Consider the following 25,267-nt stretch of genomic DNA (forward strand, 5'->3'; position numbering starts at 1 on the left):
CAGGACGGACCTTGGTTTGATCCCCGGCGACCCATATGGTCCTTCAAGCCAGGTGTGATTTCTGACTACATAGCCAGGAGTAACCCCTGAGCATCACCTGGTGTGGCCCCAAAACAAAACACACACACACACACACACACACACACACACACACACACACCAATCTTAGAGATAAAAACTGAGTTCAAATAAAGCCCAATACGTAAAAATACAGTTTTACATTTCACCACTTTGGGAAAAAAGCAGAAAGAGAGAAAGAGGTTGCTTTCATCATCGGTCTATTAAGATAAGAGATTTGGACACACACAAGAGAACTGTTCACTGGGCATAAAATACTACCAGCAACTCACCAACGGTGAGGACAGCATGGGCCTGCGTGGAGCCATGTTCGTTGCTGGCTTCGCAGGTGAACCTTCCAGCATGCTCCGGAGTGACAGCCTGGATGTACAGGGAGCTCGAGCCAGCCCGGGACATGATGAAGTAGATGGGCTCCAGGTCGAAGCCCCCAGGTCTTCCTGAGTGTGATTTTCGAGATTTAGATCTCAGGACCTGAGCTGGATGGCTGGTTATCAATCCCTGCCGGTCATACCAACGAATGACAGGAACAGGCACGCCAGTGGCGTTGCAGGACAAAGTAACAAAGTCTCCATCTACCACCTTTGTGTTTGCGGGTGCTGTGATTATAACCGGCTTGAGTCCACCATCTATGAGGGAAAAAGGAACTGTCTAGTATTTACTAATGCAACATAAATTTGTTCTCTGGCACGAATATGCTCATTGACATGGGTATGCAGGAGTCAGAGGCATCTTTTCTGATGTTTCTAAGCAGTACTTTACAAGCAGCAACATCAGCTCACTGAAATTAGAGTTCCACAAGGCACACGGGTCAGAGCCCTAATAACCATAGTATCATCATCATCCTCATCTGAGATTTTGCTTTCCATGATTTTGTTTTAGGAAGTAACACTTCCTCTGAAAATGTTATGGACAACTAGATACTCTAAAACTATATCCATAGAACATTTATTTTTCTTTTGGGTATTTAGGGTTACATCAGGCTGTGCTCTGGATCAAAGCATAGGAGTTGGTGCTGTTGCTGCTCTGGGGACCACATAGTACTGGGGATGGAACCAGGGTCAGTCTCATGCAAGGCAAGTACATTATTCCTGAGCACAAAGCCAGGAGCAAGTCTTGAGCATAGTAGGGTATTATAAACAAACAAACAAACCACAATTTTTTAAAGTTAGGCAAGAGCAATAATAGTACAGCAGGTAGGTCTTTTGTCTTGCATGTGGTTGACCTGCATTCAATCCCCAGTATCCCATATGGTCCTCTGAGCCACTGCCAGGAGTAATCCCCTGAGCACAGAGCCTAAGAGTAAGCCCAGAACATCGCTGACTGAGGCCCCAAACTCGAAAAATAATTTTTTTAATAAAAAGTAAACCCCTCGTGCCAGAGAGATAGCATGGAGGTAAGGTGTTTGCCTTTCATGCAAAAGGTCATAGGTTCAAATCCCAGCATCCCATATGGTTCCCTGAGCCTGCCAGGAGCTATTTCTGAGCATGGAGCCAGGAGTAACCCCTGAGCGCTGCCGGGTGTGACCCAAAAAAAAACTAAACAAAAACAAAAACAAAAAAAAGTAAACCCCTCTAGGAAATTGCCTTTGTATGTTGTAGAAGGGAGAGTCTTTCCTTCTTTTCTGATGCTTATCCTGTGTCAAATGATTGAAATGGGAATCTTCCTTGGGGGTCCACAGTGCTGCCTCGGTCAAGCCTGTGCATACAGATGTCTTTTGGCAGAGTCTGTTCTTTTCTGAAAATCTATTTTTCTGTTTCTGTGCTCGTGTGGCACTGCCTCTATTTCTGTAGATTGTTGATGCATTTTCCAAACTTTACTAAGGAAAGTCCCCTGTTGGCTTCTTCACAAGTTTCCCTAACTACTCTTGGCCTTTGCCTCATCCATATAAATTTTAGAGTCAGTATGTCAAGGTTCTCAAAATACTTTTTATGGAGTATTAATTGGAATTGTGCAAATATATAGTACATTTGTGAAAGACCTTACACCTATAATACTCAATTCTCAGTCCAAGAACCTGGTCTAAGAACTTGGATCATTTTAAAGTTACCCATGAAAAAATGGGAGATACTTTGAAAGACAGTTTGTCTGTTAGACAGTTGTAAGGGTAAATTTTATGTCAAAGGACCAGGTTGGAAGTGGTGCCCTAAGAGCAGGGTGTCCCAGGGAAGATTAGCATATGAATTTGGTGGGTTGAGCAGAGCAGATGGCCTCCACCGGAGTGGGTAGGCCAAAGTCAATCTGTTGAGTGTCCCTGAATGAACAAAAGTGCAGAGGAAGGAGACTTCTGTCTGCTCAGACACTGACCATCAGAGCTCATGAGTCCTCCAGTCTTGGCTCAGGTTAAGGTGTGTGCCCTTGAGTCCTCCAGTCTTGGGGGCTCTAGGTTAAGGTGTGTGCCCTCAGAAATCTCTCAACCCCACTCCACATTGACCCCCCTAAACAACTGAATGAACATCATAGGCCCACCCTTTCCAGCAGACAGTAGACATGAAGCATCGCCAGTGCTAGAGCGGATCTCCTGTGTATTTCTCATTCTACCTACTCGGCTTTTTCTCTGGAGACAACTGGCACACGCAGTGGCTGACAGAATGCACCTGACCGCTGACCAGAGAGGGCCTTCCTCACCCATCTGCTACATGCAGTCACAGCTATTCGAATAAAGTACCGCACACTACAGGGGATTCTCATCAGAGAAGGGCTCAAATTTGAAACTCATTTCTTTCCTTCTTTTACACAAACCTTTTATTTATTTTATTTTTCTTGTTTCTTGCTGGTGACAATTTCTAGTACAACAAAAGAAAATAAGGAAAAAATTTTAAAGGCAAATGATCTTCCATTTCACCATGCATGTTTTTATTAAACATATATATATATATGTATATATGTATGTATATATATGTATGTATGTGTATATATATATATATATATATATATATATATTATATATATATATATATTTAATTTGTGAGAGTCAAGGGATTCTCCAGTTCAGTTCTTGGAGTGGCTCCCAGCAATTCTCGGGGGTTGGGGGTTTCCTAAATTATTCATTTATCCCACCTTATAAAAGTTTCTTTCTATTTCTCTTCCTCTAAGCATGCCTAACATGATTCCTGCAAGTACATAAAATGTTTTTTAATTCCACTGGGATAATAACATTGTCTTTCTCCTTTATTCAATATATAGAACAAATATATAGAATAAATGACACTTTCAATTTTCTGACTGATTCTAGTGTTAAATCTTAGGGCATATTTCCTTTTTCATATGTTGATTGGTTTATAATAATTTTATTTATGATTTTTTTTTATCTATCTTCATAAATAAGTTTAGTCTTTAGTTTTCCCTTTTTTTTTTTTTTTGTTTGGTTTTTGGTTTTGGTTTTTGGGCCACACCCTGTGTATGCTCAGGTGTCACTCCTGGCTATCTGCTCAGAAATAGCTCCTGGCAGACATGGGGGACCATAATGGGACACCAGGATTCGAACCAACCACCTTAGGTCCCTGGGTCAACTGCTTGCAAGACAAACGCAGCTACAGTGCTATCTCTCTCCGACCCCCTAGCCTTTCCTTTCTTATGTCATTTTTCTTTGATACTTTTAATGTACTACACTGGACGCAATATCTAAGATGTAGGCTAAATAAAAAATTTCCAGGTAAAGAGAACTACTTACCACTTGCATAATAAATATAAGCACATATTATTATTAACTGCATATACATATTTGGGGTAATATTTTTTGTTTGGTTATTTTTTGGGTCACACCCGGCAGCCCTCAGGGGCTACTCCTGGCACTACGCTCAGAAACCGCTCCTGGCAGGCTCAGGGGACTATATGGGATGTCAGGATTCAAACCACCACCATCCTTCTGCATGTAAGGCAAATGCCCTACCTCCCTTCTATCTCTCTGGCCCCTGGGGTAATATTTTTATGCACGTACAAAGATTTTCAAGAAACCAATTTAAACAAATTTTAATGAGCAATTTGGATGATTAGGAACACAAATTATTTTTCTGCCCAAGACAGCCAAGAATACGCCAATCGAACATAATCTCTAGGGCCCAAAACCCGGTAAGGGCCCCACCCAATAAGGTGGATGCTGATTCCTGCCTCGTAATTGGGCACAGGAGAGCCCTTATAAAGGACTACTGCCTTGCTCCTTGTCTGCTTTACTGCCCAAGACAGCCAAGAACATAATCTCCAGGGCCCAAATCTGTTAAGGGCCCCACCCAATAAGGTGGAGCCAGAGGAGCGCAGCCATTCCTTCTGCATCTTCTAACCCACAAACCCCAGGACAGCACATAGTAAAAACCACTATATAAGTGTTGCAATGAAGAAACAATGCATGACAACACCATGCAGAGAGAATAAAGATGACCTGAAAAGCCTCTGAGATAAGGCATTTAAAGTATTAATATGGAGGATGCTCAAAGAACTCAAAGCAAGCATAGTTCAAGCTGAACAGACCACAGTGATAAAAGTCAGAAAACTCCAAACTCAAACAACAGATCTGAAAAACTTAGTAGATGAAATAAAAACCTCAATGGAAAGCCCTTTCAAGGGAGTAACAGCAGCTGAGGATGGGGTCAGTGAGCCAGAGGATGAGATATAGAACAACTCCATACAGCAGAAGAGATTGGAAAAGAACCTTAAAGCAAATGATCAGACAATGAATAAACTACTCAAAAAAAAAGACTCAAAAAGTCTTTGATAAACTCAACAGAAACAACATAAGGATCATTGGAGTCCCAGGAGGAAGTGTGAGAAGAGGAGGAAGTGGAGTAAGAGGAAGAAGAAGAGGAAGAATAAATAAGAAGAGAAAGGAAAAGCAGAAGATGGAAGAAGTGGAGGAAGAAGAGGAAGAAGAAAAAAAGAAGAAAAAGGATAAGAGGAGAAGAGGAAGAAGAAAAAAAGAAGAGGAGGAGAAAAAGAGGAAGTAGAAGAGGAGGAAGAAGAAGAGGAAGAAGAGAAAAAGGAAAAAAAAGAAAAATAGACTGAAAAAAATTTTTTTTATTTTTTGGGGTCACACCCTGCAGCGGTCCAGGGGTTCCTCCCGGCTCTATGCTCAGAATCGATCCTGACAGGCTTGAGGGACCATACGGGATGCTGGGGATTCAAACCACCAACCTTCTGCATGCAAGGTAAATGCCCTTACCACTGTGGCTAGCTCTCCAGGCCCTGAAGATTTATTTTTAATTTCTCTTCTTATAATAGTGTCTTTGTTTAAACACTGTGATTATAAACATGTCTGTAGTTGGGTTTCAGTTAAAAAATAAAAAAATTAAAATTTTTTTAAAAAAGAAACACAAATTAGAGGTTTCTGTTATATATCTTAAACCATAAGTTTAAAAAATTGTTTTTATTTTAATGAGTGGGGTAAAAATCAGATTGATTCTTCATGGAAATGTCTACCTGCAACCTGAAAGGAACATGGGAGATAAACACAGTTCTGTATGGCAATGGTTTATTTCCTTTTAGCAAAAGTAACTGTTCTTTACTAAGAGCTGCGCCTGCTTGAGGGAGATATGCAGTGCTGGGGACTGAACTCAGGGCTGCATAGATGCCAGGCAGAGAGAACACAGGGATTAAGGTATTTGCCTTGCATGCAGCCAACTCTGGTTTGATCCCTGGCTATAAAAGGCCCAGAGATCACCTCCAGATATGGCAAACCCTCTCACACCCTCACTCCACCCATATTTTTAGCTACAACAAAAGCCATAAAGTATAACTTTCTGAGATCACATGTTCTAAAAGCCTACCTTTTACAACTTTGAGTCTCCCAGTCGACTGCATAAATCCAAGCCCATTATCCGCGACACATTGATACAACCCAGAATCTTCTGTGGTAACACCACTGATTTTCAGCCCACTTCCTGCCATCAGGTGCCGTGGAGAAGAATGAACAGGTTGTGCGTTATGAAACCATGTGCGGTTGGGGGCTGGGTTCCCACGAACATCACACGTAAATTGTACTGTGGAGCCCAGACCCACTGTCTGGTCCTGCAGCCCTTTAGAAACAGAAGCAGGTTCTGAAAATAAAACATACCAGTGAGACTCTAGTTCTCAAGATATATTTTTAAAATTATCACTCACACCATAAAAAAAATATCTCTACCAATACCTGGTCAAAACCAAATGGTATTTGTTGATTCACACTATCACAGTGCTGTGATTTTTTGTTGTTGTTGTTGTTTTTGGACCCACCCAGTGATGCTCAAGGGTTACTCCTAGTTACATGCTCAGAAATTGCTTCTGGCAGGCATGGGAAGACCATCTGGGACATCAGGATTCAAGCCACCTTCCATCCTGGATTGGCTGCATGCAAGGTAAACACCCTACCGCTGTGCTATGGCTCCAGCCCCTGTGCTGATTATTAAGAAAAAATTAAAAAGTGCATTTCAGGGGCCGGAGAGATAGCATGGAGGTAAGACATTTGCCTTTCATGCAGGAGATCATTGGTTCGAATCACGGCGTCCCATATAGTCCCCCGTGCCTACCAGGAGCAATTTCTGAGCCTGGAGCCAGGAATAACCCCCTGAGCACTGCCGGATGTGACCCCAAAAACCACACACACACACACACACACACACAGTGCATTTCAACTTTCCTCTACTAGAGCCAACCATATGTCACGAATATGCCATCAATTATTTTTATAAACTCTCCATGATTTATATGCATGCACGCATACAAATTCTCTTGAGCTTCTCTTAGCAGTTGTCTCAGACACTTGACTTGAAATAAAAGGAGTGTCTTCACTGGATTTCACACTGCACAGAGCCAAAACAGACAGTACTTATTCATAATTCTTCTTAGGATCAAGGCTGCTTTCCTATTAGGTAAACAAAAAAATGTCCTAAGGTATCTCTATCCATTAAGTCCATTTTTTTTCTAAAAAAGTGAATCATTTGGGGGCCGGAGAGATAGCACAGCGGTTAAGGCGTTTTGCCTTAGACACAGAAGGACGGTGGTTTGAATCCCGGCATCCCATATGATCCCCTGAGCCTGCCAGGAGTGATTTCTGAGCATAGAGCCAGGAGTAACCCCTGAGCGCTGCTGGGTGTGACCCAAAAACCAAAAAAAAAAAAAAAAGTGAATCAATTATTTAAATTTAAAGCATAAGTCCATATTTAATTACAACTATCATTAAACTTCATTTGGGAGGGACTGGAGAGATAACAGAGTGGTAGGACTTTTGCGTTGCACACAGCCAATTCAGGATGAAAGGTGGTTCGAACCCCTGCTTCCCATATGGTCCCTCGAGCCTGTCAGGAGCGATTTCTGAGTGCAGAGCCAAGAGTAATCCCTGAGCTCAAAAACAAAATAAACAAACAAAAAACCAACTTCATTTTGGGGAGCCACAACCAGTATTACAGGTGTCTGACCCAGGGCTACTCGATGCTTAGAGATGGCTGCCAGTGGTGCTCAAGAGAACCTCAGAGTACAGTTGGGAACTGCACCTTACACTCCCACTAAGCATGTGCTCCAGCCCTTTGAGCCCATCTCCTCAACCCGAGCACAAAATTTTAAAATTTATTTGCCCATATTGTTAGTATAGTAATTCTAAAGTAATCCCCACTAGGCCACTGATGTAAATAAATGCATGCAGAAAATTTATGGACACTTTACTATGATCACTTACTATCCAAGTGATATCCCTATTTTTCATGAATCTGTTTTGATAAAAGAAAACATCTGATATTGCCACACTTGATAGTAGAGATAGATGGAAGAAAAGTGATTTTGAGATAAAGGGTATGTGTAGATATGAGGGTAGAGATAATGCCAATTTTTCATGAGCCAGTAATAGATAATGTTTTCCTAAAAGGGGAAAATCTGACGATGAATTTTTTTTGAGATGACATTTCTAGATGTTAGGTTACAGTTACTATAACACTGATATTATCCAGAACCCTTTCATCCTATTGATTTCCAGTCTGCTTCTTCCATGTCATAAAGAAGGAAGAGCAAGCTCTACATTCTGAAACCAGGGAATGAGGTTCCTGAAACCATCCCACCCCTCTCACCTCCACATAAATAGTGGCAATTCCACACTTCCTCAGAAAAATGAAGTTTGTTGGGACTGGAGGGATGGTATATGAGTTTAAGGCATATGTTTGTTTTTAACTTTACGTTTTTTTGGGCTACTCCCCCTAAGGTGCTCAGTGGTTACTCCTGGCTCTGTACTCAAAGATCTCTACTGGCAGTTTTTGGGATGCTGGGGGTCAAACAGAGTCAGCTGCATTCAAGTATAGACATACCTGATGTACTATCACTGATTTCCAGGCATGGAAATCATTTACATGATGCACTGAACTCAGTTGATCCCACACACCACATGGTCCCCTGAGCATCACCATCTATGTCCTTAGGTATTTCTGGGTGTGGCTCTGGAGGGCCCCAAGCTCCACCAGGATGAGTTGGTTACCCCTGGCATCATAGGACCTGGTAGCACCACATTCTCTAGTCTTCACTTTTGGAACACCAACCCATTTGGCTGAGGACCACTGAAAAGGAATCCCCCCCAGTTCCCTAAGAACTGTATAAGAGGGCCCCCCACCACACTCCCCCCAAAATAGAGAGGAGACATCAAGACACTTCCTATTCTATACTCACCGTTCCCAAAGAGACTGTCCAGAGCATGAGTGAGACCATGACAAACATGACAAACAAGACAAAACACATCTTACCCAGCACATGAACTGTGTAAGTCGCATGCCTGGCCTCTCCAGACCCATTTCCCAACAGGCAGGAATAGTTTCCAGCATCCCTGGGGTTGATCCGGTCTATTGTGAGGTGTGTGTGTAGCCTTCTCCAGTGGCTGCCCAATGTCACAGCCTGTCCATCCTTCAGCCAGTGCACTGGAGGGGCAGGCACCCCACTCACCACACACTCCAGCGTGACTGTGCTCTGAGCAACAACAGCTAACGCTTGGGCAAGGGTGGGGTGGAGAATATGAGAATTATCCAGAGAAGGACCTACAAAGAGAAGGAAAAACACATGTTTGTGATGATTATGAATATACCTCCCATCTGCTGCCGGGCAAAGCTAGTTGCCCTCCCACCTTCCCACTGATGCTTTTTTTTTTTTTTTTTTTTTTTTTTGGTTTTCGGGCCACACTTGGTGATGCTCAGAGGTTACTCCTGGCTATGCCCTCAGAAATCGCTCCTGACTTGGGAGACCATATGGGACGCTGGGGATTGACCCGTGGTCCCTCCTATGTTAGCGCGTGCAAGGAAGATGCCCTAATACTTGTGCCACCGCTCCGACTCCCCATTGATGCTTTTAACAGGACAAGGTGCTTTTAACAGTTCAGACCTTTCTAGTGCAGTATTAAAATAAAAAGTCTTGTGTGATCCTTTAAAGCTATATTTTTTTCTTTAAAGCTACTTTTGAACTAGCAGCTTGGAAATAGATTTCTCAACAAGCTCAGAGACTTTATTATTCTCTACAAATCAATGCTACCTCAATGACTATCACCTACAACTTAGCTATACAACTTTTATCATTGCTAAATGAAAGAGAACAGATATGTTTTCTTCCTGATACAGCTACCAATTTCATTACCACTGGTAGAAAGGCTCTATAAGGCTATATGGTTTCTCCAAACCTTGTTTTTACTGAGCAAAGGGAATATAAATGAATTCCAACCTGTCATTCTTTTTTTTTTTTTTTTTTTTTTTTTTTGGGTTTTTGGGCCACACCCGGCGGTGCTCAGGGGTTACTCCTGGCTGTCTGCTCAGAAATGGCAGGCACGGGGGGACCATATGGGACACCGGGATTCGAAACTAAGCACCTTTGGTCCTGGATTGGCTGCTTGCAAGGCAAACACCACTGTGCTATCTCTCCGGGCCCCAACTTGTCATTCTTGAGCAAAATTTCTTTCTAAAAAGTCACTTTGTTATAAGAACATGAAAAAAAAATACTATTTTATACTGCATTCATGTATTTACTCTTTTATAAGACTTTCTTCTGATAAACAGAATCTGGAACAGCAATGAAACTGATTGCCCAACTTTCTATCAGAAACACTTCCGAGGAGTCTTCCTTGGTACCTTTCTCCCAAATACTTACGACTCACAAGGAGCTTTCGGCCAACAGGTTCAAGTTTTAATTCATGTGTGACAGGATTGAAAGCTGCACATTTGTATGATCCCTTGTCCTCCAAGGACACATTCAAAATTTGAAGATTTCCTGATGGAAGGATTAAGTAATTCTCTAAAGAAAAAAAGAGAAGGCATTTATGGTTTTTTCTGCTGAAAGAGGACCAGCACAAAATAAATAAGCCACAAAGAAAATCATTCAATAAAGGAAAGTCAAGAAGGAAAAGAGTAAAAAGGTCTCGAATCTCGAGAGAGATGCCAAACTGAAGAAAATTCCAGGTACATGGGTTTGGGGGGCTACAATCTCTAGGGCTTTCTTGGATTGGGAATGAGGAGAGGCTCCCTTACTAAGGGAAGGTCTCTAGCAATATCAACAGACCAGCTTCATGGCTTACCACTGGTCATGAAAGAGAAGCCAAGCCAAAGAACTGTTCCAACTCTACAGGCCCTGGAGTGAGAGGTCAGATACATATCCACATGATACCCTTCAAATTCCACATTAATTATAGCCCAGTAGGAATACAGAAAATTAGGAGGCAAACAGCATAGAAGCCCACCAAGCTCAGTGAGCAAAAATCAGTAACACAGAAAGCTCAACTAGCAACGAACAACTCAGTAAATCCCTCAATGACTTTAAAGAGTCCGTTGTGAGATATAATAATTTTAGTAAATTTTTTTTTACTGAACTATTTTTTTAATAATTCCATTTACTATTTTGTTGTAGCAAAGCAATATGAAACCAATTTATTTTGTGCCTGCCTAGGAGGTAGGTTAGGGGTGGGTGGGAAATGGGGGACAATGGTAGATAGAAAGTCATGGTGGTGGTGGGATTGGTGTTGAAACATGAATGACCAAAATAACTCTGTTATGAACAACTCTGTAAACCAGTGTTTAAATAAAGTTAGAAAAAAGTGTAAGTTTTTTGCACAGAAGCCCTCCTTATCTATGGCTTGACTACTCCTCAGTTTCATTCATACCTTCAGTCAACAGCAGTCCAAAGATAGCATACACAATTTTATTTTAGTTGGAATTCCACACCTGGCAGAACTTGGTAGCTATTCCTGGTTCTGGGCCCTGCTGCATATAAAGCCTATGCTCATCCTGTTGAATATCTCCTCCAGCACAACAATACATTTTGAGACAGATACACATTTACATAACTTTTTATTTTAATTTTTGGGTCACACCAGGCAGCACTCAGGGGTTACTCCTGGCTCTATGCTCAGAAATCGCCCCTGGCAGGCACAGGGACCATATGGGATGCTGGGATTCAAACTACCATCCTTCTGCATGAAAGACAAATGCCTTACTTCCATGCTATCTCTCTGGTCCCTACATAATTTTTATTACATTTATTCTTGTGTATTATTAGTTGTTGTTCATCTCTCACTATGCCTTACTTATAAATTTTTTTTGGTGGGGTGGGGGCATAAAGTTGAGGGGTTGGGCCACTCCCAGCTATACCCAGCTGTGCTCAGAGTTTACTCCTGGTTCTGTGCTCAGGGATCACTGCTGGGAGTGCTGGAGGGACCATATATTACACAGGGATTGAATCAGGGTCAACAGCATGCAAGGCAATGAGCTTAAAAAATTGTACTATCTCTCTGACCCATAAATTCATCTTTATTATGGCATGTGTATTTAGGAAAATATAGCTCCAGAGGGTCTCATATTGTCAACAATCTCAGGCATCCATTGGGATCTTTCTTAGCAAAGGTTAAAGAAACTACTACACTAGAATAACTAAATGAAATCCATCAGAAACATTTTGGTGACAGATTGTTACTGTGAAGAACATTGAAAGCATGAGAAAGGTATCTTAGAAAGATAAAATGATGTTACGCAACTACCTTAAACCAGTCTCTTCCAAGAGATCTAATCATTCTGTCTGTCTACCCCGATCCTCTGAGTCCCTGAGTTTTCTACAGAGAGATCTTCCCTCCAGCCAATGCTGATGCAGGCACAGGAAGCCAGCAATAAAGAGAGTAAAGGCACAGCTCTCTGGCAGCTGGTCTTTCAGAGCACAATCTGGGGGCAGCAGGGAAATGGGGTATATAAACATGCAGAAGCAAATACGTAGAGTATGAGCTACTTTACACATGAGTATACATGAAGATGAGGGTTGGACAGTAGCTCAAGGAGTTGAGCTTGTGCTTTGCACACAGGAAGCCCAGTTGGTATCTGGCAATGCATGGTTCACCCAACATTGCTGGGAATAATCCACAAGCACAGAGCTGAGAGGAGCCCCAGTGACTGCGAGGTGTGCCACCCAACCATATTTTATTTAAAATATTAAAATAGATAAATAAAAAGTAAAGCTAAGTAAAGGGGTTAGAGAGCCTTAAGGCCTATGATGGTACATGGTGGGGGAAGAGGGTCGTAAGAGCTGAATGAGGCAGGATGGATTAGGATGGTGGCTCTGACTGAATAATTTCTATTTTTGGTAATTATTTGTGCATTGTCACTTTCCACTTTAGTCTCTTCCACTTCTGGGAAGAGAAAACCATGTGTTTGGGGGATTTCTATCTCTGCTGACCATGGTTACCAGAGCACAGTGGTGAGTGGTCCCCTGGCACTGCTCGGTGGATGTCACATGATGGCCAAGAAGAATCTTACCTGTAGAATGTCTCAGCCACCTGCCCCGAACTTTAAAGCGCACCTCAGCCTTGGGGTTACTCCTTGGAATCTGGCAGCCAATGAAACCAGTGCTTTTTTCTTCTGCTGTAATAACATGCTTTATGGAGGAACCAAAGTCACCTAAAACTAGAATAAATCAGACAGGTAAGTCACAAAATGGCCATTCAAACTCTTCTTTTTTTTTTTTTTTTTTTTTTTTTTTTGGTTTTTGGGCCACACCCGTTTGACGCTCAGGGGTTACTCCTGGCTATGTGCTCAGAAATCGCCCCTGGCTTGGGGGGACCATATGGGACGCCGGGGGATCGAACCGCGGTCCGTTCCTTGGCTAGCGCTTGTAAGGCAGACACCTTTAGCTCTAGCGCCACCTTCCCGGCCCCCATTCAAACTCTTCTTCCCAGAGAAAATCGAAACGCTGGAAGCAACATCTGCAGCCTGGACATCTGAGTGGCCAAGCCCATTTTCACCAGCAGTGTGACCTTTAGCCCCAGGAAGCAGCTGTGAGGCCGGAAGTCAGTACTCCCAGGAGGACTGGGGAAGGGCACTGCTCCTTAAACATCTGGGAGAGCTAGAAAGCCTAATTGTTCCTATCCTGTCCGGACAATGCATTTGCAATCTAGCCCCACGCCGCAGCTCACTTCACAGTTCATCTTTCCTCAGCTGGTAGCTAATTCAAACTGCGATGATAATACAGTTAATGGATGTGGATCTGGGCCACTGCAACACAGAGTAGCACACTCCTGAATTTTCCTAATGCACTGACTTGGTATCGGTGTGCCTCGGCCACAGATGGAGCGAGCCTGGCAGGGCTCTTTATTTTCCCTGACACAGGGTGCGATCAGCCGCCCACCACTCAGAATCCAGCCCTCCAGCGTGTGGCTTAGAGCTATCCATGGGTCACAGCCCTACAAAAACATTTACTCTTCTCAGTTATGACAAACTCACTCCTCCTGGGGAATCCAGATTCGTTCTGTAAATAGGGGCGCCCTTACAAAGACGGTTTCCATTACTGGAAGCCATCACACTTTGAAAGGCAGATGGCTCAAACTTACTAGGAAAACCACGCATTCCAGATTTTCCATAAGCTCAATGCTCAACATTCCTTTCTTTACAGTCATTTCCCCGTTCCAGCCCCCCCCCCCCACTCCTTTAGCCTGGTTCCAATTAAATAAATTAAAATCACTCAGTAATCAAGATAAATAAAACAATTTGATGGGAAAGAACGATAAAGGACTGTTTGAAATAACCGAGTGTCAAAGTACACAACAGCTTTTTTGGTGGTTGGTGGTGGTTGAAAACCAAGAATTTTTCAAGGCTCACCAAAGACAGTCCACATTAGATAGTTGTCCCGTACAACAAATCGCTTCCATGCCCATGTGATAGATGAAGGCATTAGGAGAGGTTACAGGGTTCAATTTCCCGAGGTGTACATAGCAGGAGTCAAGGTTGGGATAAAAACCCCGATAAGACCTACTCCCAAACTCAGGCTCCCCCCAGTATTCAATTATACAAGGAGTAATTCCAGGAGAAAAAAAAAAGTGATCGGCAAAGAAATGAAACTCACCAGCTGTGGAGACCATTGCGGGGCGACTTATAATTGCACCAACACTATTATTGGCAACACACTGGTAGGAACCCACGAGGGAGGGGCTAAGGGAAAGAAGAGTCAACGTCCCTTGATGAATCTTAATCTGGTCCATGTTTCTATCTAATCTGCTTCCATTATGCAGCCAAGAGATGTGAGTGGTCACAGGTCCAGCCGAGCAGCGTAGCTCTACAGTTCCACTGAGTTTCTGGATGGCTGACAGTGGCTCAGAAATAAAATAAGGTGCCAAGTCTGCAAGAGAACATTCCCCATGTGCAAAGCGGTGGGGACGTGGGAGAGAAGGAGAGAGAGAGAGAAAGAGGACATTAAGTACATTTCTTTCGAAGCTCCATAACCAAAGGCAATTCTTACTAACTTCATCTATAAATGTTATGGTTCTTAGTGCTTGCAAAATTCTAGAAACAGAGCCAAGTAATAGCACAGCCGTATGGCTTTTGCCTTGCACACAGACGAGCCAGGACACACCCGGGTTTGATCCCAGGCATCCCATATTCTTAGGTTACTGATTCTACCCTAATTAATATTTGTACTCCAACCTAGGGTGTAATCTGGTAATGGTATATTGGATTATTCCCTACTTCCTAATCTTCTTCCACCATAGGGTGGGACCTGATTCTTGTCAATAAAAGCAGGGGTCTGAGGAAAAAAACAAACATATGATCCCCCAAGCCTGCCAGGAGTGATTTCTGAGCCAGGAGTAACACCTAAGTAACACCTAAGCACTGCCAGCTGTGCCCCCCCCCCCCCAAAAAAAAAAAGTTCTAGAAACATTCTTATTAAGTCTACTTTGGGAAAACAAAATAAGCAAAATGTTGAATTAGGACTTAGCAATTAGGGTAAAACAGAGGAAAACTTCTCTCTTATTAGACAAAATAATGTATAGAGAAGAAATACAAACTGCTCTTTTAGTAAAGTAGCTTCTAAAAAATAAAATTTAAAGGCTAGAAAGACAGTACGGTAAATCTGGACTTGCCTTGCATTTGGCCAACCTGGGTTTGATTCCCAGCACCCTTGTATAGTTCCCTAAGTCTCACCAGAAGTGACCCCTGAGCACAAAGCCAGGAGTAAACCCTGAGAACCACTAGGTGTGGTCCAAAAAGAAATGGAAATTATTACACATTCAATGTTTCTCAAGAAAGGAGAAGCAGAAGGATGGCAAGTCAAACAGAAATATATGCTTTGGGGAATACAAAGCTAAAAAGGATATTGATTTTAATATTTTCATTTGGAGTTTGGAGTAATTATGGCTATTCCCCCAGGAGTTTGGGTGGAGTTTTTACACTAAAGTATCAAAACAGATCCAGGAATACTGTGGATGTGATGACATAAATAGTTAAAAGGAAAAAACAAAAACAAAAACAAATGTTCTTCACTGAATATTGTTGTTGTTCAGTAAAACAAAAATAAAAGCCACTAAAATAGACACTTAGTCATTTTAGTAATGGGGGGTGGTAGTTATGACATACCTAGCAGTGTTCAGGACTTACTCCTGATACTGTACCCGAGATCACTACTAGGATGTTGGGGTAACATGCAGAGTGTAAAAGATAGATCAGAGGCCAGTTGCACACAATGCAAACAACTAACCCCCCATCCTATCTCTTTAATACCTTTAACAAAGTTTTTTTGTTGTTTTGTCTTTTTTGGGGGCAGGGGGAGGTGGGACCACACCCAGCAGTGCTCAGGGCTAACTCCTGACTCTTCACTCCTGGTGGTGCTCAGAGGACCAGAGAGGGTGCCTGGGTCAGCTTTATACAAGACATTTACCCTACCTGTGCACTATCATGCCACTCCCTTTAACAGAGTATTGAGGGGGCACACTTGGCAGCACAAGAATAATATGTTTGTTAAACCTTTTACATCAACTTTACACAAATCTAAAATAAAAAGAAATGTGTGTGAACCATGTCCTAGGTTTGGCCTTAGAGCCACATTTAACAATAAACACATTTCAGCTTTTCAGCAGTCCGCAGAGGGAGATGATACACCAGGCAGAGTCGTAAGGGGAAGCAGACTTGGGCATCTCTCCTCAAGCTGAGTATCATCACATGCTGATTCCAAAATTTCTCTATGAGGGGATGTAGTCAACATTTCATTCCCACAACAATGTCCAAATTGTTATTTCCTTTATGTAAAAAATCATGCTAGGAATACATCTTTGTATTTTTGGCACATCCAGTAGTACTCAGGGCTTATTCCTAGTTCTACGCTCAAGGAACACTCCTGGCAGGTTCTGGGGACCATATAGGGTGTCAGGGATTGAATCCAGGCCTGTTATATGCCCTACCCAATGTACCATTGTTCTAGTCCCAGGAAAATAATTTTAAAGACAGCAAAAGAATGAGGAGAGTGCATGCTGACTCCCAAGAAGCAATATTTCATGGCCATGAAATGAAGGAAAGTTTTACAAATTTAAAAACTTAGGCAGCGAATTTTTAAAAAAAATATGTCTTGGTCCCGGAGAGATAGCACAGTGGCGTTTGCCTTGCAAGCAGCCGATCCAGGACCAAAGGTGGTTGGTTCGAATCCCGGTGTCCCATATGGTCCCCCGTGCCTGCCAGGAGCTATTTCTGAGCAGACAGCCAGGAGTAACCCCTGAGCAATGCCGGGTGTGGCCCAAAAAACAAAAACAAAAACAAAAAAATATGTCTTCAAAACCATTCCTAGGAGCAAAGCATTATGTTTGGGCTTTGTTTCTATTCTAAGAACAGGAAAGGCAAAGCTTTGGCCAAATCCCTATACTCACCTGAATGCATGGAAGAACACTGGAGGGTCAAGATGACGAAGAGCACAGTCTGCAGGAGCCCAGGGGCTGAATGCATAGCGTCAGATTACAGAAGTGGGCAAGCCAGACTTCCAGAGCAGGGTCCAGGCCTTGGTTCACTGAAAGAAAAGAAAGGAACAGCTGAACCATTTAAGAACTGAAACCTTCATTCTCCAGAGCCATGCAGTGAGCATCAGGGCTCCATCACTGGAACACTCCGCAGAGCATGTCCAATACCAGGCACTTAATGATCTACAGCTCTCCAAGGTACAAACTTATCTCCAAACACTGAAACTCAAGACATTGTCCTTAGTCTTCCAAGGCAGGACACCTCTGAGTGAGTGCACAGACTCTGTCCTTCCAAATGAACACATTCATCTGCTTTTTGTACATTTGCTTATGCACCTCTCATGCAGCTGAGACTCAACACAATCTCACCACACACCTCCTCCATGTCTCCTCCAGCAAGTCATAACAGGAGTTAGTATTATAGAGTTCTGTAACACCCCAGATGGTGTTTCTGCTATATTCATTTACTCTTCACCCAGAAGTAATAAATGGCAATAGTTGAGGTGCTGGGACACTAGTGGTGGTGGAGGAGCGTAACTTTGTACACCTAAATTACACTCTTGAACACTGTTGTGACCATGGTAAATTTTTTTTTTTGTTTGTTTCTGGGCCACATTCAGTGACATTCAGGGGTTACTCCTGGCTATGTGCTCAGAAATCACTCCTGGCTTGGGGAACCATGTGGGACACCAGGATTCACCATTCTAGCCTCACCAGGAGTAATTTCTGAGCACAGAGCCAGGAGTAACCCTAAGCGCCACCAGGTGTGGCCCAAAACCCAAAATCAAAAAAATAAATAAATAAATAAAAATAAAGAACCCAAACTGCGTGATTTTTTCAATGAACAAACTGACATGCATGCAGAAACTCCCTGCCACTCTCCAGTCCCTCTATCCAAATTCCTGCAAGAAGTACATATTGAATGCTTGTCCCAGACTAGGACAACTCTAGAAATCCATCCATAAAAGAATTGAAGTACATAAACAAATACAGACACAAAGGTCCAGTCTACATGGTGAGAGAGAAATGAGACAAGAGAAGAAAATTTGGAGCATCAGTGCTTTCTGTGCCACCCTCCAGACTGGCTCATGTTCTCCCTCGACACTGCCCCTACACTGGGATACCCACCATCCATGACCCTCATTTCTGTTCCGAAACTTAGCTTGTTCCAGAATGCATCAGATTAATTTTGCGTGATTAAATTCTAATACTATGGGGGAAATTAGGCATGTTTCTTAGAGTTAAAAGGAACATCTTAAGAGCCAATCATCTCACTTTTTCCTGTTTATTCCAACTACATTTCTCTTTTATTGTCTTTTTCAATTTGTAAAAAAAATAAATAAATAAATCCTGGGGTCAGAAAGGTGGTGCAAATGGTAAGGCATCTGTCTGCCTTGCCCGCGCTAGCCTAAGACAGACTGTGGTTCGATCCCCCAGAATCCCCCAAGCCTGGAGCGATTTCTGAGCACATAGCCGGGAGTAACCCTGAGTGTCACCGGGTATGGTCCAAAAACAAAAACAAACAAACCAAAAAAATAAAACCCTCAGTAAATGCCCACTAGCTACCAGATACCATGCAGGACTAAAGATGCAAAAAGGAATGACTATGTCTGCAATTTCTCTTACACTTCTGGGCCCTGCCTCCATAGGAAACACAGAATCCAGAACTACAGAAATGACATTTTAGAAATGAAACTTTTTTGTTTTGTTTTACTTTGGGTGCATATCTGGTAGTACTTGGAGAAGTATGCAGTGTGGGGAATTGAACTGAGGCATTTTGCATGCTATAAATAGATATTCCAGTCCTTTACGGTAGCTTCCTAGCCCCAAAACAGAAATTTAAATTTTTTAATTAAAATTTTTTTAATTTTATCATACCACTGATAATATTGGGTAATAAGATAGAGTAAGGCACCTTTGGTATGGCTTTTAATACAGCAAGCCCTCTCTCTCTCTCTCTCTCTCTCTCTCTCTCTCTCTCTCTCTCTCTCTCTCTCTCTCTCTCGGCCTATTTTCTTCTAGGAACCCTAAAATCTACTGGCTGCAAACATGGGGTGTCAAGGTTAACCAGTTGATCAGACTATTTGATTCATGGACTGCATTTAACCTCTTCAACAGATGGGAAGGGCTATTCTGGCAGCATACCATTGGCAGGCACCACCATGTGGAAATCTTGGGTTTATTTGAACTCTCACTTGGTTCAAGGATAAGAACTGACAGTAGTGGTAAGCAGTCAAGGCAAGGTAAACATTCAAAGAACTTGTTAACAGTAGACACTTTTCCTGAGAGAATGAAGACACAAATGAGTGTTTCTCCCTTGGAGTTTGCCAAATCTTTCCTTAACTATTTATTTACCAAGAAGCAGTGAAACAAACCGGTTTCCCTGGTCAACTTTAATCCTAACACATGACCTACCCAACTACTGTACTTTAAAATGTCATATCTTGATATTGCTGCCTCAGAATATTCTTCTCTACCAGTTACTCTGAGCTGCTGTCAGCTGATGGGAGGACTGCAAAGAAATTAGAGCTGTAACAGACTCAAGTTCTCATGCTGTTGACTCAGCGTGGATTTAGTCCTGGCATGTCTGCTCCATTTGGTTAGAGAATTATGGTCCATGAGGACAAGGACCTGGTTCTATTGCCAAGTGGGTCGGGTAGCTTAAAATTCTACTCAACAGCCACCAACAGCAACCCAAGTCCAACTTCTCAGGAAACATGACTGACCACAGGATTAACAGGATAAATGCTGCATAAACAAAGACACTTCCATTGGAACCACAAGAAAACTATTCAGAGGATGTCATTTTCAAAAAGATGATATTTGTCAAGGCCGCAACAATACAGCATGTAGGGCACTTACTTTAATACTATTGAACCAGCTTTAACCCCTGCTACCCTTTATGGTCCCCAAGCCCAACCAGAAGTGGTTCTTAAGCTTAGAGCCAGGAGTAAGCCCTGAGCACTGCCAACAATGGCTCCCTCAAATCTATCTGTCTAAGGAAATGCTTAATATTATTAGTGGAATTACTATATAACTATATATGTATATGTTTCTATAGATAGCAAATTATTTCACTTATTTTTTTTTTTTTGTAGTTTTTGGGTCACACCCGGCAGTGCTCAGGGGTTATTCCTGGATCCAGGCTCAGAAATTGCTCCTGGCAGGCACGGGGGACCATATGGGACGCCGGGATTTGAACCGATGACCTCCTGCATGAAAGGCAAACGCCTTACCTCCATGCTATTTCTCTGGCCCCTATTTCACTTATTTATAGATAATTCTTAAAGTACTTGCCACTCTTATCATTAGATACAGAAATGAAGAGACAAATGTGAAATTTCCCTGCATTGCCCAAGCAAACAAACTATTTTTTTTGGCCAATTAAGTTTACCACAACCGAACACAGTTGCAGCTGCCCTCCACACAGGTGTGTGGCTTAGCACATATGTCCTTTCCTGCCTATAAAACTGTACCTTGGCAAGAGTGAAACCACCTCATTTCCCCTGCAGGGAAGCGGCTATCCGACCCTCTTCTTACTGGTCTGGAAACAGTGACCAGGGAAGGGTCCAGGAAAACAAAAAAGCCCAGCTGCCCACCGTGCTTGCCAAAGGCCATCTGGCCTCTGCTCTAGTAGAATCCACTGTGAGATGGTCTCAGAGAGTAAGCAATGAATTCTCATGGAAAGAAGATGAAATATGGGATGTGTTTGGGCTCTTCACACTGGACAAGTCAGCATTCATTCTTTTATTCATTCTCTTTTGCACACTCTCTCTTTTCCCCCTCCTCTGTCCCTTTCCTCAAAACTTCCAAATAAAATCTGTTTTTATTTTAAAAAACAAAAAAGTATCAGGTAGAGGAGAAATGGATTTGTATCACATTGTCATATTTTAGAACTCAGTATGTCTCTCAGATTTTTAAATTTTAAAAGATATTTCAGAAAAAATGGAGGGGGAGTAAAAAAAATAAAAATAAAATAAATCAAAGATATTTCAAAAAATATTTTTAAAGCAGGCCAGAGAGACAGCGCACTGGTAGGGTGTTTGCTTTGCAAGCAGCCAATCTAGGACCTATGGTGGTTCGAATCCCAGCATCCCCTATGTCCCCTGTGTCTGCCAGGAGCGATTTCTAAGCAGAGAGCCAGGAGAAACCCGAGCGCCGCCATGTGTGATCCAAGACACACACACACCCGCAAAAAAAAAAAAAAAAAAAAAGATATTTTTAAAGCACCCTATGGCATCTACAATGCAGGCAAGAGTTTTTAAAAACCTGAGTTCTTTTTCCCACATATCACACGATGTAAATAAACATTACTTTTAAGAGTAGAAAATCGTGAACAGAAGGTCCTACACTCAATTAAAAAGCTGACATTCAGGATAAGGAGCTCCTCAGAAAGTATGTGCTGACTTTGCAACAGGAACCCTGGGCTCAATCCCCTGCACTATGTGATCCCTTAAGCACTGAGCTAGGAGTAGTCTCAGAGCACCAACAGGCAAGGGCCCTAACAAAAACCACCCAAAGAAACAATTAAAAAAAAAAACCCGGGGGAGTCCAGCAGGAGGAGGTTTGGCAGGCCCACGCCATGCCGGAGGCCTGCTTGACCAGGCCTAGTGGGAGTGCGGGACTTGGGTGACCCCAGCACCCCTCTACCGCCTTGCTCCAGATCTCCAGGGCTTCCCCGGGCCACATGCCTGGGCAAGCCGGTGAGTTGGGTCCCTTGGTGGAGCTTGAAGGTACCCTAGGCCTTCCCCCATTACCCATGCAGCTCCTTAGGGAGGGTCTGGGTGGGGCTCTGAACTTCTGGTCTCCCAGCTTCTTGAAGGATCTCTCCTTCCTGGGAGCCGGGAGTCTAGCAGGAGGAGGTTTGGCTGGCACTGGTAATCTCTGTCCAGTCTATATTTTCAACAGCCACCAACAGCAACCCAAGTCCAACTTCTCAGGAAACATGACTGACCACAGGATTAACAGGATAAAACAAGAAACATTAATAGTACTCTCACAAGAAACATTAATAGTACTCACTATCATTGAATTATGTTTTTATGTATGCAGAATGTCCATTTTGTACTCTGCCCTTTTGCATACCCCTTCATAAGTTCATATTTCTCTTTAACTTCTTTAACTCCTATCATCATTACTCCTTTTTTACCCTTTGTAACTTAAGTACTGTTGAGTCCTAAGTCACAGACCAAAGTGGTGCCCTGGAGTTAACACCTACCCAACTATTTTAAAAGGCATAAAAAGGACACATATCTTTTCAACATTTTATGGGTGTTTTCTTTGATGGCTATAACTTTTGCTGAATACTTTCTTATACAGTGATGATCCCCCCCCCCATGTTTTTTATCTTCTCTTTGTGAACTGCTCAATATGGAATTTGGTGTGAAAGAATCCCTCAGTTTAATACTTATGTTTGAACCAAGTCATGGGTCTTGTTGGAAATGTTCTTATGCCCCCATATATCTGATAGCACCACGTGGCTTTATATCTTGTTTGCGTAGGCACACTAACATGGGAAAATACTATACATACCAATAAGTTCTTATCTAATAGAAATGGGAACACAAATCTTGTAGTGCAATGAGACCTTACACCCTGAACATTGACATAAAGACCTGGCACAGGCCTCAGAAGAATGGGCATTCTCCATTTACCCCCTGATCTACAGAAGACATTTACAAAACATCCAAGGTTGTATATAACATCACCCGGAGGCATTCCTGTACCAGGGAAGACCCTACAGCTGCTCTGACATCGATCTACTCAAAAGAGACACCCCTTAACACTGAGAAGACAACAAGAACAATGACCTGCTTACTGGACAGGGCTTGCTGTATTGCCCCTTAATGGTGAGGTTTGTCTATAACATCACCTGGAAGCAATCCTCTACCACGGAAGACCCTACCACTGCTCAGACATCGTCCTGCTCAAAGGAGACTTCCCTTAACACTGAGAAGACTTAACAACAACAACCTGCTTACAGGACAGGGCTTCCTGCATTGCCCTTTCATGGTGAGGTGAAACGAGAAGGCACTCCACATCATGACTTCAATGTAGGACATGCAGATTCCAGAATCTTTAATACAGAAACATGATACCAACAACAGAGACTGTGTGATAAGTGTGTTGGCGCTACGGACAATGTCTTGGATCGAACGATAACTTGCCTGAGGCCTAGAGCTGGTCTTATGCCAGGAAACTTCAGGGGTAGGATCTCTTTGTATTTAGGCCAAGGTTATTCCTTTCCATGCCTCTCATATTTTGGTGGGCCTATGCAAACAACAATTGCCACTCTAACACCGTTTTTACTGTGCTTCTTTGACTCTAATCCTTAAAACGCACCCACTTAAAATTTGAGGTTACCTTAAGCTAATATGCATGTACATGGAAATGTAAAAAATACTATGCCTCTAATGTTTAAGGAGTTATGTAAGTTTGATGGCTTTAGATTGCCTTGTGTGCTGTTAAGAAATATTATAATGTGCTACAATCTGGGAACTTGAGGGACAAAGTAATTGCACATGGATTCTGTTTTATTTATCTTAACTTTCTTTGGCTGAAAGTTCAAAGTTAAGATATCAGCAAGGGGACTTCTCCTGAGAATTATGTTATGGGTGATTGTCCTTCCACTGTAACTTTACCTTATCCTCTTTCTTTGCATCTTTTGTTCTCATAATTCAAAATAAAAAAATTATAAAAAAAAAAAAAAAACCCGGACCCAGAGAGATAGCACATTGGCGTTTGCCTTGCAAGCAGCTGATCCAGGACCAAAGGTGGTTGGTTCGAATCCCGGTGTCCTATATGGTCCCCCGTGCCTGCCAGGAGCTATTTCTGAGCAGACAGCCAGGAGTAACCCCTTAGCATCGTCGGTGTGGCCCCAAAAACAAAACAAAAAAAACAAAAAACAAAAAACAAAAAAACCCATACATCCAATAGAGAAATATTGAACATATACAAATGTAGGAAAAAGAAATGTGACAATTTTGGCACCTAAGTTATCTTTAGATACTATCAAATTTTGATGCATTTCCTTTATATATATTCATATAATAAATTATAACACATGTGCAGTATATTTTTAAAGCTTGCCTTATTAAATAATGAACATTGTATTTACTAAAGCATCCCTTTATTAAAACTATAATTTATAGAGCTGCATATGCTTTGCAAATTTCCTATGCTATTTAGAAGGTACTTAGCTTACTAAAAATATTGTAATAAAGCACCGTGATTTACAAAGTTAACTTCCTAGTTGAGTTTCAGACATACAGTGTCCCAGCACTGATCCCACCAGTGTCAAATTCCCTCCACCAGTGTCTCCCATAGCTTTCCATCCCCCAGACTGCCATCTTGCCAGGCACCATTTTAAGTTCAGTTGTTAAAGTTTGTGTCTTAGGATTTCAGTGTTGTTGCCTCGTGGTTTGGGTATTTAGTTCTATCATTACATGACCCCTGCCCCCATCCATGTTACTTTTCATCTGTCTTATTCCTCTCCACTCCATTCTATTTCTTTTCTTTCCCTACTCTATAGGAAGTACTTAAATTACTTAGTTGACACTTTATTGGCATATTTCCTAGCATTCAAAATATTAAAGTACCAACCACTCATTCATAGCAACAATTTATTCTCCCTACATTACCCACAAAGTGTATAAATACCTCTATATCCCTAAACTACTAGAGAGAGTACAGTGACCCAAGGGAACTGGCTCTGATGGGTCTCACTCTTTTACATTCCCAGTGGATTCTGGCAGGCACCATTGGTTGGCTCTGTGAACAGCAGAACCATTAGGCCTTATCTAAGATGCTGGTCTCAGAAGAAATCAGCTTGGCTTGGTATTTTTTTGTTGGGGGGGGGGGGTTTTCATCTACTTTCTTCCTGCCCTCACAAGAGATCCTGAAGCAACACAATCACATTAACTTTCCCATTAGTTCTGAGAGGCTAACTGTCTGAGATAAACTTAGTGGATATTCTGCTCCCACAAAACCACCTGATATGCAGCCTCTCCAAGTGAA

At 42.3% G+C, this 25,267-nt stretch overlaps 1 protein-coding gene across 1 annotated transcript in view; it reads right to left on the minus strand.

The window, feature by feature from the left end:
• The window catches only part of CDON (cell adhesion associated, oncogene regulated), a 103,841-nt gene that overhangs the window by 51,474 nt on the left and 27,100 nt on the right, over positions 1-25,267 (minus strand). The window contains exons 2-8 of the mRNA XM_049778912.1: positions 17,165-17,301; positions 14,377-14,649; positions 12,795-12,941; positions 10,150-10,293; positions 8,766-9,053; positions 5,835-6,104; positions 351-704 (exon numbers count right to left, since the gene is read on the minus strand). Of these exons, the coding sequence (XP_049634869.1) occupies positions 351-704; positions 5,835-6,104; positions 8,766-9,053; positions 10,150-10,293; positions 12,795-12,941; positions 14,377-14,649; positions 17,165-17,240 (1,552 nt within the window). The 5' untranslated portion in view covers positions 17,241-17,301. The remainder of the gene's footprint in view (positions 1-350; positions 705-5,834; positions 6,105-8,765; positions 9,054-10,149; positions 10,294-12,794; positions 12,942-14,376; positions 14,650-17,164; positions 17,302-25,267) is intronic.

This window comes from Suncus etruscus, chromosome 8 (genome assembly GCF_024139225.1).
Source record: "Suncus etruscus isolate mSunEtr1 chromosome 8, mSunEtr1.pri.cur, whole genome shotgun sequence".
Lineage (NCBI taxonomy): Eukaryota > Metazoa > Chordata > Mammalia > Eulipotyphla > Soricidae > Suncus > Suncus etruscus.